We start from the raw sequence: 13,211 nt of genomic DNA, 5'->3' as shown, positions 1-13,211 counted from the left end.
TTTCTTGACGTTCACATATTTGGTTCCACCTGTTTGTTCCACAGAACAAACTGATGAAACTAATGGTGACAGCACTCACTAGGATTTCCTGTATTAGAACTGACTGTTGTGTTAAAACATACGGAGCTTATTGGAAACCAGACATAGAGACAAAGTTAGTGAGACGCAAAGTCAGTTTGTGATTCATCGTGGAACAGCTCAAGGCGACGGATTGGTGCGACAGGAAAGACTGGAGAGGTGGTGGTGGTGGGGGGTTAGTATTCAAAATACATAAGATACTGAGGTACAGGACGTGACACAGCGATATTTTTAGAGATTTTTTTATTTCTGTTTTGTCACAACAAAGTCAGCAAGAGCACACCCCACCCATTACAGCAAAGTCATTTAATTTGAAAGCAACCAAGAAGAAGGGACGGCGAGCGTTTCATAGCGTAGAAGCAGAGGCAGTATCTGACATGCAGCGATACAGGCAGTGTTTTTTTATTTTAAACCAAATCCAAGGTGAAGGGAATAAGAACAGTCCCCACCACCATCCAGTTTCAACTCCAACCCCCCGTTCCCCCCTCGATCTGAGCCCATTTATTACAAAACACACGGAGAAGCTCAAAGGAAAATATTAGAAATCTCACTCCAGGGGTGGAAAACGAAAAAAACAAAAAACAAAAAAACAAAGTCTAAAATTCCTCATCCTATTGCGCGATGTCACTTATGTTACTTTTTCAAACAAAAAAAGGGAGTTCCGAAAGTGTTTTCAAAGAAATTGCAACATTCAAGTCTTTTGAGTTAGCCAGCATGGTGATTGGTCAAAGGACACAGAATATGTTTTTATGCATTATCAACATAAACATCATTCGATATGTAAGTGATTCGAGGTGAAAGAAAAACAAACGTGAACTCTGAACCTCATCCTGCGTCGAGTTTGGTCCAACGAGAAGAAATGGAGGTGGAGAAAGAGGTCGAGAAAGTTCACGTACTTACACTTGACCTTTCTGTATTAACGTCATCTACGACTGTTCATGAGATTAAACCCAGGCCATACCATAACCTATAGTGAAGATCCAAAAAAAAAATAAAAATAACACACTACTCATCTTATCCTTACAGATTTAAGAGAAAAGGGCAAAATAAGAGAGGTGCATTTAAGTGCTAAAGCTCTGCATTTACATTATATTCATATAGAGTTTGAGATCTAGAGTCTGCAGTGTTTCAGGACCCACGTGGAAAAGTGTTCCCCTCGTGAGTGGACGCGACTGTACTTGTGTTAAATGGTTACAAACGAAGGCCGGAGGAGGAAGAGTAAATCCTATCACTAATAAAAAAAACAAAAAACTCAGTGAAAATAAAATAAAACACCAGACAAAATGACGACCTCCAGACAAACAGACAAAAGCAGTGTTAAGAGACAGAGGTTGATGGGGGTAAAAGGGGACAAGTCCGTCTTCTGTCAAGGGGACCACTGCGTCCATCTGTCTGTCCGCTCACCCACCTGTCCGGCCGCCACCGCCACGGCGTCCCCTCACTTGAACAGAGCTTTTATGGCATCGCTCTCGGACGCTTGGGAGGCAGTGAGGCCGTCCGGTCCTACATAGTCTTTGTTGGCGCCCTGCGGTGAAGAAAAAGCAAAAGACTTCGCGCTGCAGTTAAACACATTATAATATATATGTGTGTGTATATATATAGTATATCAGTATATCAAATATCGTGATTCCTAAAGTGTCAGCATACAATGTTCATTTGTTCATTTCAATTCCAATGACGCACTTCGATGTGAAGCCAAACCTTTCAAATATTACCGACACACATATTCAGAAATAAAAGGGAAGCGAGCAGATAATTCATGTGTAATTATTTAAATTAAGTTAATTAACGTAAAATAGTTGGTGCGAAAAGGCAGAACTCTGAGGTGCATCGCGACAATTCATTCAGTTTAATAAATGATGATGGAAATGAGTTAGACTCTTGTTTCGCGTGGTTAAAAATAGCAGTGGGTTAGTGATCACACAGCGAGACAAAGACTTTCAAAAGACGGATTGAAAGTCATCGATAATCGTTTCATTCCCACCTCTAGTGAATGGTGCAGGTGTTGTAGGCCAGAATGAAACTTTCCAACTGAAACGGTCGGCGTGATTGTCATATCTGCGCGACAACACGTGCTGGTAACCACACATTTACAATCTATTACTTAAAGAATACAAGGGAACACAAACTCTGGACAAGAAATTGCTGGAACGTGAAATCAAATGCACTCATGGAATGTTAAGACTGCTACAGAGCCTCATTTGGAACTGTGGCCACGTACAGTGACTTTTTGCATTCCTTCAGGCAATTAGTGACCAAACTAGAACAAAAAGGTTTGGACGAATGGCATAGTTGAAGTTTTTCAAACGCTAATTATGCCAAAGTCATGAGTCGTCAGCTAATAATTACCTTTAAGTTGAGTTTAACATGTATTGGAAGAAGAGCTTGTCAATTATTAAGGAGCAGGGTTTAAAGATTCCGGGGTAACAAACAGTTCTCGTCAGTCGACGGTGGCGATGAGATGTTTCTGTCACCTCGACACTGCTACAGTGCCTTTCAGTCTGTCTCTTTATCTGGAGAGAACACGCAAAAAACAAAGTAACAGACGCCAAGACACAAATCCACTGAGCTCTGAAGGATAACAGAATAACGTTAAAAAGATTGAAGTGAGCTTAATCATTTGGATTAGCAAAGGACAATAAAGAAAAAGAGAGAGGGATGAGACGGGCAAAGGGCTGAGAGAGAAGTCAAGGGGCATGTGGTGGAGGAACATCCCTTTGTTTTGCTTGCCAACCTTAGCCTCTTAGCACAGGGCTTACAGACGCAAGGCAGATAAGTGTCTACTGTTGCGTGGAGAAACGAGGCGTTAAAAACAACGGGACACAATTCAAGAGCCACCAAGTGTGAGGATACAAAGTGCCATCCTGCAACAACTGCGAGCCAGACAGGATTTAGCAAGGCTCAGTGGACAACCCGACAGAGCTACATCTCAAACTGAGAACATGACAAAACTCCCAATTCTAGCTCTCGACTACGTTTGACACATGACCCCTCGTTTTTATATGCTTCAAGATAGCATGAAATTAAACTTCAGTCTATCAGTCCAGTTCTCAAAGAACCACCACTTTCCAACTTGTAACAAACTCGTTGCACAAGTACCTGGTTAATCCTCCTTAATCCTCCTTACTTTGTTCAAAAGAGGCAAAACTACAACTATTCTCTCCAACAATAACATGGGTAATGGTCTAGAGTGACGTGGCTAATTGGTGAATATATGTCTTGTAAAAGGAAAACCATAAATAATGTGCTTTGTTTGAGCTCATCAAATCATCTGCAGATCCACTATAGTACTTCACTGGAACATGATTCATCACGATACAAGACAGGTTTCTCAAGGAAAACCACTTTTACAAGGAAAACTTTTACAATGATTCTACCTGTAAAAACAATGCTAACTCAAGTAAAAAGTGTTTGTAAGAACTGTTCTGATCCACTCGGTCTCTTGTAAACAATCATTGAGCTCTCAGGAAGCAGATAAGCCCCGTCTATCCTTCAAGCGCTGGGGAATTCATTAGTTGCTGGTTCAAGATCGTACCTGGTGTCCACACAAACACCCACGACAGGAACAACATCACACCCTCAACCCTTGCCCATCCACAATGAACACTAGTATACTAACTGACCAAGTCATACATCTGACATATTAAATGATCTGCTTAGAGTGTACACCTTTTCCTAAAGCTAGAACACTTTCACAACGATCATTCAGAAAAGGTATTACAGCATATCTGCAACATATTGATTCTCTCTATGGCATCTATGGTAAAGCTTCACTAATAGCTCTGGGTCTTGCTCCTCTCTGATACCGCCTCGCAGAATTCACTACCACATCCCCACCGGTCATTCCAGCTCAGTTGCATCCTCCGGACACCACTTAATGTAATGAGGCCCCCCCCAACTTAAATAATGACTCCTTACAAACACCACACTGTGCAAACATTACACGCTCAGACAGTGGCCAAGTAAGAGACAGCCTAATGAGTAACAATAGACTTGCAGTGAGTCTCTCCAGCCAAACAAAGACGCATCATCGTCCCACATGATGGAGCCATCCACACAAAGCAACACCACGTCAGTAATGTAATGCCACTGACCCACCAAGTGTCCATTAACTTTTTATTGTGTGCCGAAAGGTCACTCACGCACATCACGTACTCTTCTAATATCGTTAGATCCGATTACTGATCGATCGCCGCGTTCATCCCTGACTCAACCTGTTTAGAGTTTCAAGTATTTAGCCTAGAAGCACATCAGACTCTTTAAAGTATCAACTGAAATGTCAAGCGAAATGCCAGATTGGCCCTAGAACCACTTTCAATGCCCTCTTAGCCAATCAGAAAAGTGAATTAAAAATCTTCTCCTGAGCAGATACTATATATATATATATATATATATATATATATATATACATATATATATACATACATACATATAGATATACATACATACATATATATATATACACACACACACATATGTATATATTGTGTGTATATATATATATATATATATATACATATATATATACACACACACACACATACATACATACATACATACAAACACACACGTATGGTCCACAAACTCCACAGGAAGAGGATATCAGAAGCAATAACTGTCGAGCTGTTTTGTTTGAAAGGTTTCGAGGGCTGATTGGGCAAAAGGGGCATTTTCTTTCAAATACAGAGACCTTTCAGGTAGGGTTTAAACGAAAAGGCACCAAATAGGGACCGACTTGACAAAATAATGTCACATTTCTTTTGAGTCAATGCTGAACACAGTTCTTCATACCAGGAAAAGTTGTGTGTGCATTCAGGTGTGAACACGTCCCTTTGTGCCCCGTCAGTGTTGACTTAAAATTAACTGGCCGGCCTCCACAGGCCGCAGTCAGCACTCTTGGCTGGGATCTTGTGGCTGGGTCACCTATTGGGGTTAAAGGGTCTTAAATAATTCATCGCAAAACAACAGCGTTGCATGCAGTCGGGGGGCGAGGAGGGGGGAGCAGTTCCCAACAGAGAACCGAGTCATTTGCACTGCCAACACAAGAATGTCGGACTTTACAATCGGCACAATTCAGCCTCCCTGGAGTGCTCGTCCTCTGGGTGCTGCCACACAGTGTGTGGCTCTGGGACAATCTATTCATTCCATGTCAAGAGCTGTCACAGGCATATGTATTGAGATGTGGTCCCTGTGGTGACGGATGACCTTTCAGCTGCATTCGAGTGTTAATCCATGTCGGTGCTTAGCGGAGGCGAGCACAGAGCCACGCGAAGAGGAGCACACCTTTGCTTTAGTTCATATGTTCGGTTCCCCTAATAATCCCCGTTCAGATTAGACACACGTGTGTGCACGTCTTATTGCTCATTCTTTTTCATTTTTCCACTGCTTTGCATAGCCGTATTTATCAGATGTGGAGCGAGCTGCATTAAGGACGCAGGCCGTTTTACACCCTGGATATAATTTGATGTGGGACTTGCGTGATGACCGTGCTGATCTCCAACCCCAATGCATTACCTGACCCATAGTTCAGATCTTAAAGATGCAGTGTGTGACCTTTGTCGTGGTCGTTTTTTCTTCCTCGTGTGAAAAGCCATATGATCAGATCAGACAGAGGGAGCGTTTGTGTGTATACAGCAGCAGTACAGAGGTCGACGGGGATGATAAGTGTTTATCCCGTCAAACTGCTGAATGACAGTTTTTTTTTCCACCAGTAGAATTCACTTCTGAAACTTCTCGTCTTTGTGTTTTTGTTTTGTTGTTTAACTAAATCGCTCCGGTTTATTCACTGATGACGTCCGTTAGCTGCTAACTCTTATTGCCATTGCACAGTGTGAACAATAAACATCAACTCATTAACCAGCGTTGCTGCAGACAAAAAATAAAATTGTGATGCTTAAGTGAATTGATTTCTTTCCCCGTCACCAGTTTCTAAATATTAAATTATTATTTTTTTGGCATTGGCCGCTTCCTTCAGTTTATCTTTGAGCCAACAGCACTGAAGTGGCCAGCTGACTGAAGTCGCCAGCTGCCAATTGCAAACTGCTGGCCAACTGATGCGAGGGGTATGGGCATGTGGCATTTCAAAATTAAGGATTAATGCAACCAGTTCCCACACATGTTCCCATCTCCTCTTTTCTCTTGTCCGCATCAGAGTGCGACGTGAAACTGAACTAAGTGAAAGGTTGTGTGTAAATACTGTCCCCTTCCCTTTTTGTGGTACCTATGTTTGCTTGATATGATGCTTAATATTCACACACTGCCTGGCTGGGAAGAGACAGCTGCACACTTGCCCACAGCCCACGTCTCGGTTTGCAGCAGACTTAAAGCGGACACGTTTATCTCCATGACATCATGCTGTCATGTAGGATACGGGCGCCGCTCGCGGTGTGGGGCTGAGCTCGTGGGGTCAAGCAGAAGTGAATGTGCATCAGATTATTTGTAAAGCCATATACATTCTTTGTCACCAGTGGAATGTGACAAAGAGGCTCATCTTCCACGCCGAATTTATGGCTAACATGAGCCAAACCGCGACTATAAAAAGGATAACTATAATAAATCAGGGGATTATACACTATACTGTACACACCTGTTTCATTCTTATGACCCTCCTTGACTATTAAATGACAGATGAGTGATGAGACTGATGAAAGACAAGTCGCTATTATATCCCCCCTTTTGTGTGTCGTTCACTGTCCGTGGGGCCATCAATTCCACTGCTGCCTGGATAAACTGGGCTACAGAGAAAGGGAACTACTGCAGCCTGGATGAACAGAAGATCTATCATTTATATGCACGCCACTGGGGTCAACACATTCAAGAAGGTGCAACATGCAAGAAGTGGCAATGACTTTCAAAAAGAAAGCTCCTCCTCCTCTTTGACTTGTGCTGGAGCTGAACAAATGGGCTTTCTCAGGGTGTCTGAGCTGAATTAGGCAGTCATTGTGTTCATAAGTTGTTTTCCACTCGCATTACAACATCCACTGCCAGCTGTGCCTAACACAGGGTTATGTCTCTGCTCACAGAGGTCAGTGTGCACACACACAAACATACCCATGTGTGTTGCTCGTGTCAAAGCAGCATTTGAGATAGTCGCGTGGCAAAACAACCAAGCGTAGCTGAGATGAAGGGTGGGGGAGGAGAATTACATGGAGCAACATGAATGCTTAAACAAAACACAAAACAAGTACAGCTGCATGAAAATTCCAGCACAGCCTGTATGGGACTGTGTTAAAGGGGCCTTTTGTCCTACAAGTGACCTCATCAGCACTCGCGGGCCACACTGAGCCTCTGACGCGTCAAACATGCACCAGTGGCTGAAGGACACCAGGCCACGCCTGTGTGCAGACGCACATGTATACGTACACAAATGCATGAAATCGGGATACCAACCTTTTCTAGCAGGACCTTGACACAGCTAAGGTGACCCTCGTAACAGGCACAGAACAGTGGAGTTAAATTGTGTTTGTCAGGAGCCTGAGGAGTGAATGGATGGAGAAGTAAGAGACAGAAAAGAAAACAAGATTAATTGAGAAACAAAACAAGTTTGATATAGCAGCAGATAATGGCCACCAGAGTTCTTACTTCCTCTCTTCAACACTATATTTATCTGCCAAATAGGGGCCGCAACAATGAACGGACTGTTATTCAACACCTACTTGTTGCCAGCTATTACGATCAATTAACTAAATTGCTTTCTGTTTTTTTCTGGTGAAAAACACAGATCACATTTCAATCTTTGTCTGGTGATTTCTGATGAAGCACTCAACTGAATAATAGAGAGAATAAAATCAGCAGTAGTGTCAGATCAAATGAATAGTTTGCATCTATTCCTATGTTTTCTGGTAGGCCTCCCTTGGGGAGATGAAAACATTTGCAAAAGCTACCCCCCACCCCAGGGGGTCAGTCAGGTTAAATATGAGGTCTGGTAATCCTAGACAACTGCTGAATGGACAATGGCTTGAAGAGTCTGGATTTAGTTTAAACCCAGCCAGCTATGATATAAACAAACTGATGACCCTCATCGAGCAGCTCGACAGTGAGCGAAGACAATGTGCAGAGACAGTCACATTAATGCAAAAGAAAAAAGAAAGAACATGATGTGAGCTGCCAGCTGTGGCTCTTACATTGATATCTGCTCCCATAGAAAGGAGGAACGTCACCACCTCTGTCTGACCAAAGTCGGCAGCGAAGTGCAGAGGCTTCCTCCCGCCTTCCAGGGTCCGGTTTACATCCTCGGCCTGGAAGAGGGAGAGAAAGAGAGAGAGAGAGAGAGAGAGAGAGAGAGAGAGAGAGAAAAACAACAGCAACATATGAACTGAAAAATAATAATAAAGTATGAGCTGTTTTTATGACTCATCAAAGACAAAGTGCAGTTTGATACTGAAATGCATCCGTTACATTTACAGTTTATTTTAGTGCTATATACACATGTACCGCAGCACAGTTCAAATCTAATTTCAGTGAAAAGAGGACGTTCGTCTTTTTTGGCTATTTTTAGACGTCCACATTTATGTTTCAGATATTCAAATATAAAAATAAAAGTAGATTGAGTTCAGTGGAGAAAATAAATGTTGGTTTCTACCCACACATTTCAAAATAACACACATTCAAGCTGTAATCGCAAGTCTGTTGACAAATCAAGACACCTGAGAACACCACATCGCCACTCCCCTAACACTCAATGAACACTACCTGAACCGCAACTCACAACAGGAAGAAGCTCCAGCAGCTTTTAACTCAAATATAATAATGTAAACATCAGTTGTATTTTCTGTCCGACTTAATATCTGATATTTTAGCCAGATACAAATCTGGCAAGAGTCTCCTTAACGTATGTGGTTTATACGTAAAAAGTATTTTATTACAGCTTTCAGGTTATCATACATTCAGAATATAATATCTTTCCATGCCTGCCACTGACAATCTATCTAATGGAAGACATATCAACCACACAAGCTCAAAACTCCCTAATAACTGTCCAGACATTTAATCATTTTCTGCATAAAGATGGATGAAAGTGGGTGGAAATGACAAATTAGCTCAGAAAATTGACTTAAAAGCCCTGGAAGGTACAAGTAAATTACACAAGGCATTACCCATAATATTTAGACAGCTGATCTGCAGATGACAAAACTACCTGGGTTATGTGATTCCGCGGGGGAGAATCAAATAAAAAGAAAGGAGCAGGTAATGGTAGATTTGAGAGATACTGGATATTATTAACAAAACTGTGATGTGAAATTACACAGGATATGGAATTCTTTTTTAATATTGTAATACAATGATACAGGTGAAATCTATTCTTTCCCTGGCTGTAGTTCTGACAATACAGTTAAACAAATGATGAGAAATAACTTAGTATTAATCTAATCTGACTGTGAAATTTACATTGAATTCCTCACAGTTTGACTTGTGCTGGCAGGAAAAGCTTCACTGAATTCAATTTACATCTGCAAATTCTAAGGCCCTGCTGGTTTTGTGAATGATGGGATACATGGGCAGTACGGGTACTATGGTAATTTACTCATTTAATGTGCTATTACAAATGTTCTTTATGGTACATTCTGTACTGCCTTTCCTGTGGTCAAATGAATGTAATGATCATGTGCACACAGATTCTGGTCATGTCTGCGACTGCACCACCGCCTGCCTCTAACTGCCTCTCACCTTTATCACTAACTCCACTGAAGGTCAAGTACACCACACTGAAGACAATTCATTATACACTCATTCCCACTGAATCCATTAGCAATGATGGATATTGAACCTCAAACCCTTCTAATGGGGTTGAAATATTACCTCCAGTGGCCACGCTTCCAGGGGCTGATAAAACAGAAATAGTTTCGTTTCCACCATAGAACCGGGATAACGCACTTCAGTTGTTTATACCTTGACTTTTGCAGATAATGAAAATGGCTTTAAGTTATAATAACACCATCAGAAATGAGAAAAGACTCGGGGTTAATGGAAAATTCAACCAGGGGAATAAAAGACTTTCAAATGCAATCGAGTTCAGCCACTACAATCACAATTTTATTAGTCATTATTCATTTATAAATCAAATTATATTTGGGGGTTAAATGGCATAAATGTAAAGGTGGTTTTTTTGTTCATCAAATTATGAAAAATTGCCTTTGAACCTTAAATATGAGTTTATTCAAAAATCTATTATTGAAAATATGAGCTTTTGGAATAAATACATCAAGACTTTCGGCAGAGACAGTAATTGTGGATTACAAGAATGGAGTTGCTTTGATTTACACTAAATTCCACTGCGAGACCACTGCATGTGACACAAATTACAGATATCAAACCCTACAGTGGTTATTGTGCGACATTAAAGAGACCGCTTCGGGGCATCAGACCATTGACAGAAGAGTAAAAACACAGTGGCGTGTTTTCTGGGGTTGGTCTGAATGGTGAGATCAAGTATGCAAACTGAACATTTGTTCAACTTCCGTCACATTCAATGCAAGTAATGGAACATTAATGAGCGTCTAGTTCCACCTGTACTGCACTGTACCATTACTCTAGCAGCCCAAGGGAAGGTACCAAAAAATAAATGGTTGGGGCATGTTATTTTGGTACTATCCTGAATGGAAACACAATGGTGTACAGTACAGAACCATTTCATTCAGCAGAAACGTGCCATAAGCTTGCGTACTACTGGTGGTACACGTACCACAGTTTGAGAACCAAGGGTTTAATGTAAGACTGTGATGTCAACGATATAATAGTGTTAGATTTTACATTAGTTTTACTTTTATTTTCAACATGAGTCAGTTTTAATTCGTTTTTACAGCGGGTTTGCTCATGTTCTTGTAAATACTTAGTTTTAGTTTCATTTTTATTTTTGAAAGTTGCAAAAAGGTCATAATAAGTGTTGTGTGTCATAAAAACCCAAGTAAAATGTATTAGGACAACAACCATCTCTGAATCCAACGTAACAGTCTACAAGTAATTAGCCTGAAGTGCAAAATGTACATAATACTGCTGGGGATGGATTGCAGTTAGTGTGCCAGGTAAATATCAAATAGCCAACAGACTAAAGACACACATGACCATAACATAAGTCGGGGAGTGCAGCAGTTCTCTGACCTCACTTTTGAATCCACAAAACTTTGACAACTTTTCGACTTTGATGTGTCTCACTCATTTAGGTAGGGCACAAATAGCCAAAATGGACAAAATTCAAAAAGGCCATGGTTATTCTTGGTCTTATCTTGGTCTATAACATCTTCCCACCAAATCGTGGGAACTTCAGTGGAACTTAATGTATGCCGCAGTCATAGGGCACTTCCTGTTTCTTGGCGAATGGTCGAAAATTCGCCAAGGGTGGCCGTGCTATTTTGAATCCGCAAAAACTTTCAACAACTTCTCATCTTTGATGTGTCTAGTACAAATTGGCGTGTTTTTTTTATGTTGGTACGACAAACACGTTTGGATGAGTTTGCTCATTTATTTGGGGTCCAAATCGCCAAAATTCCAAATGGCCAACTTCCTGTTGAGTTGAGGCCATGGTGACTGTCAACTTCTTTTGTTCGTCTCGGTCTATAACATCTTCCCACCAAGTTTAGGGAAATTCGGTGACACTCAATTATGCTCCGATTTTCACCTTAGGGGGCGCTATAGAGCCCTTGAGCAACGCACGAGTCGTTAACAACTATGCCAATATCGCACTTTCGCCAGACCTGTGACCTCTATGCCACGGTTAATGTAGCAGCAAGGAAGCTTCAATCATTTCACAAAAGCAAAATGGTGAAATTGGTGTCATCTAGTTCCCCAAACTGACACGAATAGAACCTCCTGTAATGACTGATCCACATATGACAGCTCCGCCCACCGGCGCTAGCTATAGCACTGCCCAGGCCCGTGTCATGTTATAGCTCGCTAACAGTGAGCTAGGCTTGTTAGACAGTTAGCAGTGACGCACATTACGGCCCGACATATATTCTATAACTATAAAAGTACACACACACGCGCGCGCGCTATTATTACTGACATTATAATACAATAATGCTATTGTTGCTAAGCTCACCAACAGGCTGCGTTCAATGAAACGCGGGGGCGTTGTGCACGTTCCATGTACAGCTGCAGCCGCCACGTTTAAACAGAATGTGGAATTACTAACAATTACAAGTACTGTAGACGCGAAAGTTACGCTTGGAGAGTCACACACTGGCTCCTCTATAGGCGTCGGCAGCACTGGCAGGACTGCGTGCAGCTAAACGAAGCTAGCATGTCCGACTGTGTTGTTAAGTCCCACAACAATACGAGAAGACATGGGGCACACAGTTCGAGTCAGACGTTCTCCAAGCAGCACCAGACGCCGATGACTGACCTCAGGCTGCGGCTGCGGCTGCTCGTTAGCGTCACATTTTACCCACACATCTATGACTCCAGCCACCGTCGGCTGCCTAGCTGGATAGTTAGCCAGCCAAGCTAACACACAGTAAACTGTTGCACACCAACTTCACCGAATAACCGGCCATTCTCGTCTTAACTTACGGTTTTCAGTTTGGCTTTGACCTCGTCCAAGTCCCCGGTCTGCAACGCCCACTTCAGCTGCTGTTCTTTTTCCCCCATTTCCCTGTCTTTGTGCTCCGGTGTCGCTTCTCCGCTGTCGGGCTGCGGATGGAGGGCAGTTGTCAAATTGGACGCTACTGTGTGTGGGAAAAGTTAGCTAGCCAGCTAACAACTTCAGTCGTCAGAGCGCGAATGATCGGACAAATGTCGTTTTAACAAGAAACATGCAACTTTAAGTGAGATGTGGAGTTTAAATGGAATCCACCGAAGCAAAAGCGGAGTGGAAGAGAGGGATCCGCCTTTTTACAAGCAAGTAGCGTTTCCGAAGCCGAAGCCCTTACCCGGAAATTAAAGCTGAAAGAAGAGAAGCGGTGCGGTGCATTCAGGGGCAGTTGTAAAAAGCAGTAATTCCCGGTTTTCACTTATTCTTGTCGTAAACTACCTTCTAAAAGATCTAAAAAGTAACTAACTTGATAATAATTAGTAGACTGAATAATACTTATTCATTACTATCCGCTTAACACCGTACGGTTATTCTCCATTATTTGTCATCATGCTGGCTTGTATGATATCGTTTATTTTTTAAAGCAAAAATTCCCACACTTAAC

At 41.9% G+C, this 13,211-nt stretch overlaps 1 protein-coding gene across 1 annotated transcript; it reads right to left on the bottom strand.

Moving 5' to 3' along the window:
- Positions 1-304: 304 nt before the first annotated feature.
- On the bottom strand, positions 305-12,967 carry mtpn (myotrophin). Its single transcript, XM_044022108.1, has 4 exons — positions 12,586-12,967; positions 8,202-8,315; positions 7,468-7,551; positions 305-1,603 (listed from the first exon to the last, which is right to left on the bottom strand). The coding sequence occupies exons 1-4, from the start codon at positions 12,661-12,663 to the stop codon at positions 1,517-1,519; spliced, it is 363 nt and encodes a 120-aa protein (XP_043878043.1). The 5' UTR covers positions 12,664-12,967; the 3' UTR covers positions 305-1,516.
- Positions 12,968-13,211: the final 244 nt, after the last annotated feature.

Source organism: Solea senegalensis, linkage group LG3 (assembly GCF_019176455.1).
Source record: "Solea senegalensis isolate Sse05_10M linkage group LG3, IFAPA_SoseM_1, whole genome shotgun sequence".
Taxonomy (NCBI): domain Eukaryota; kingdom Metazoa; phylum Chordata; class Actinopteri; order Pleuronectiformes; family Soleidae; genus Solea; species Solea senegalensis.
The sequence above is the reverse complement of the archived record's forward strand: the minus strand, read 5'-3'. Positions and strand labels throughout refer to the sequence as shown.

Excerpts from the sequence above, each read along its gene's own strand:
- mtpn (XM_044022108.1), bottom strand. The coding sequence starts at position 12,663 with ATGGGGGAAAAAGAACAGCAGCTGAAGTGGGCGTTGCAGACCGGGGAC. Across the intron at positions 8,316-12,585 it reads TCAAAGCCAAACTGAAAACC|GCCGAGGATGTAAACCGGAC; the intron begins GTAAGTTAAGAC and ends TCCCTCTTCCAG. Across the intron at positions 7,552-8,201 it reads CTATGGGAGCAGATATCAAT|GCTCCTGACAAACACAATTT; the intron begins GTAAGAGCCACA and ends TTCACTCCTCAG.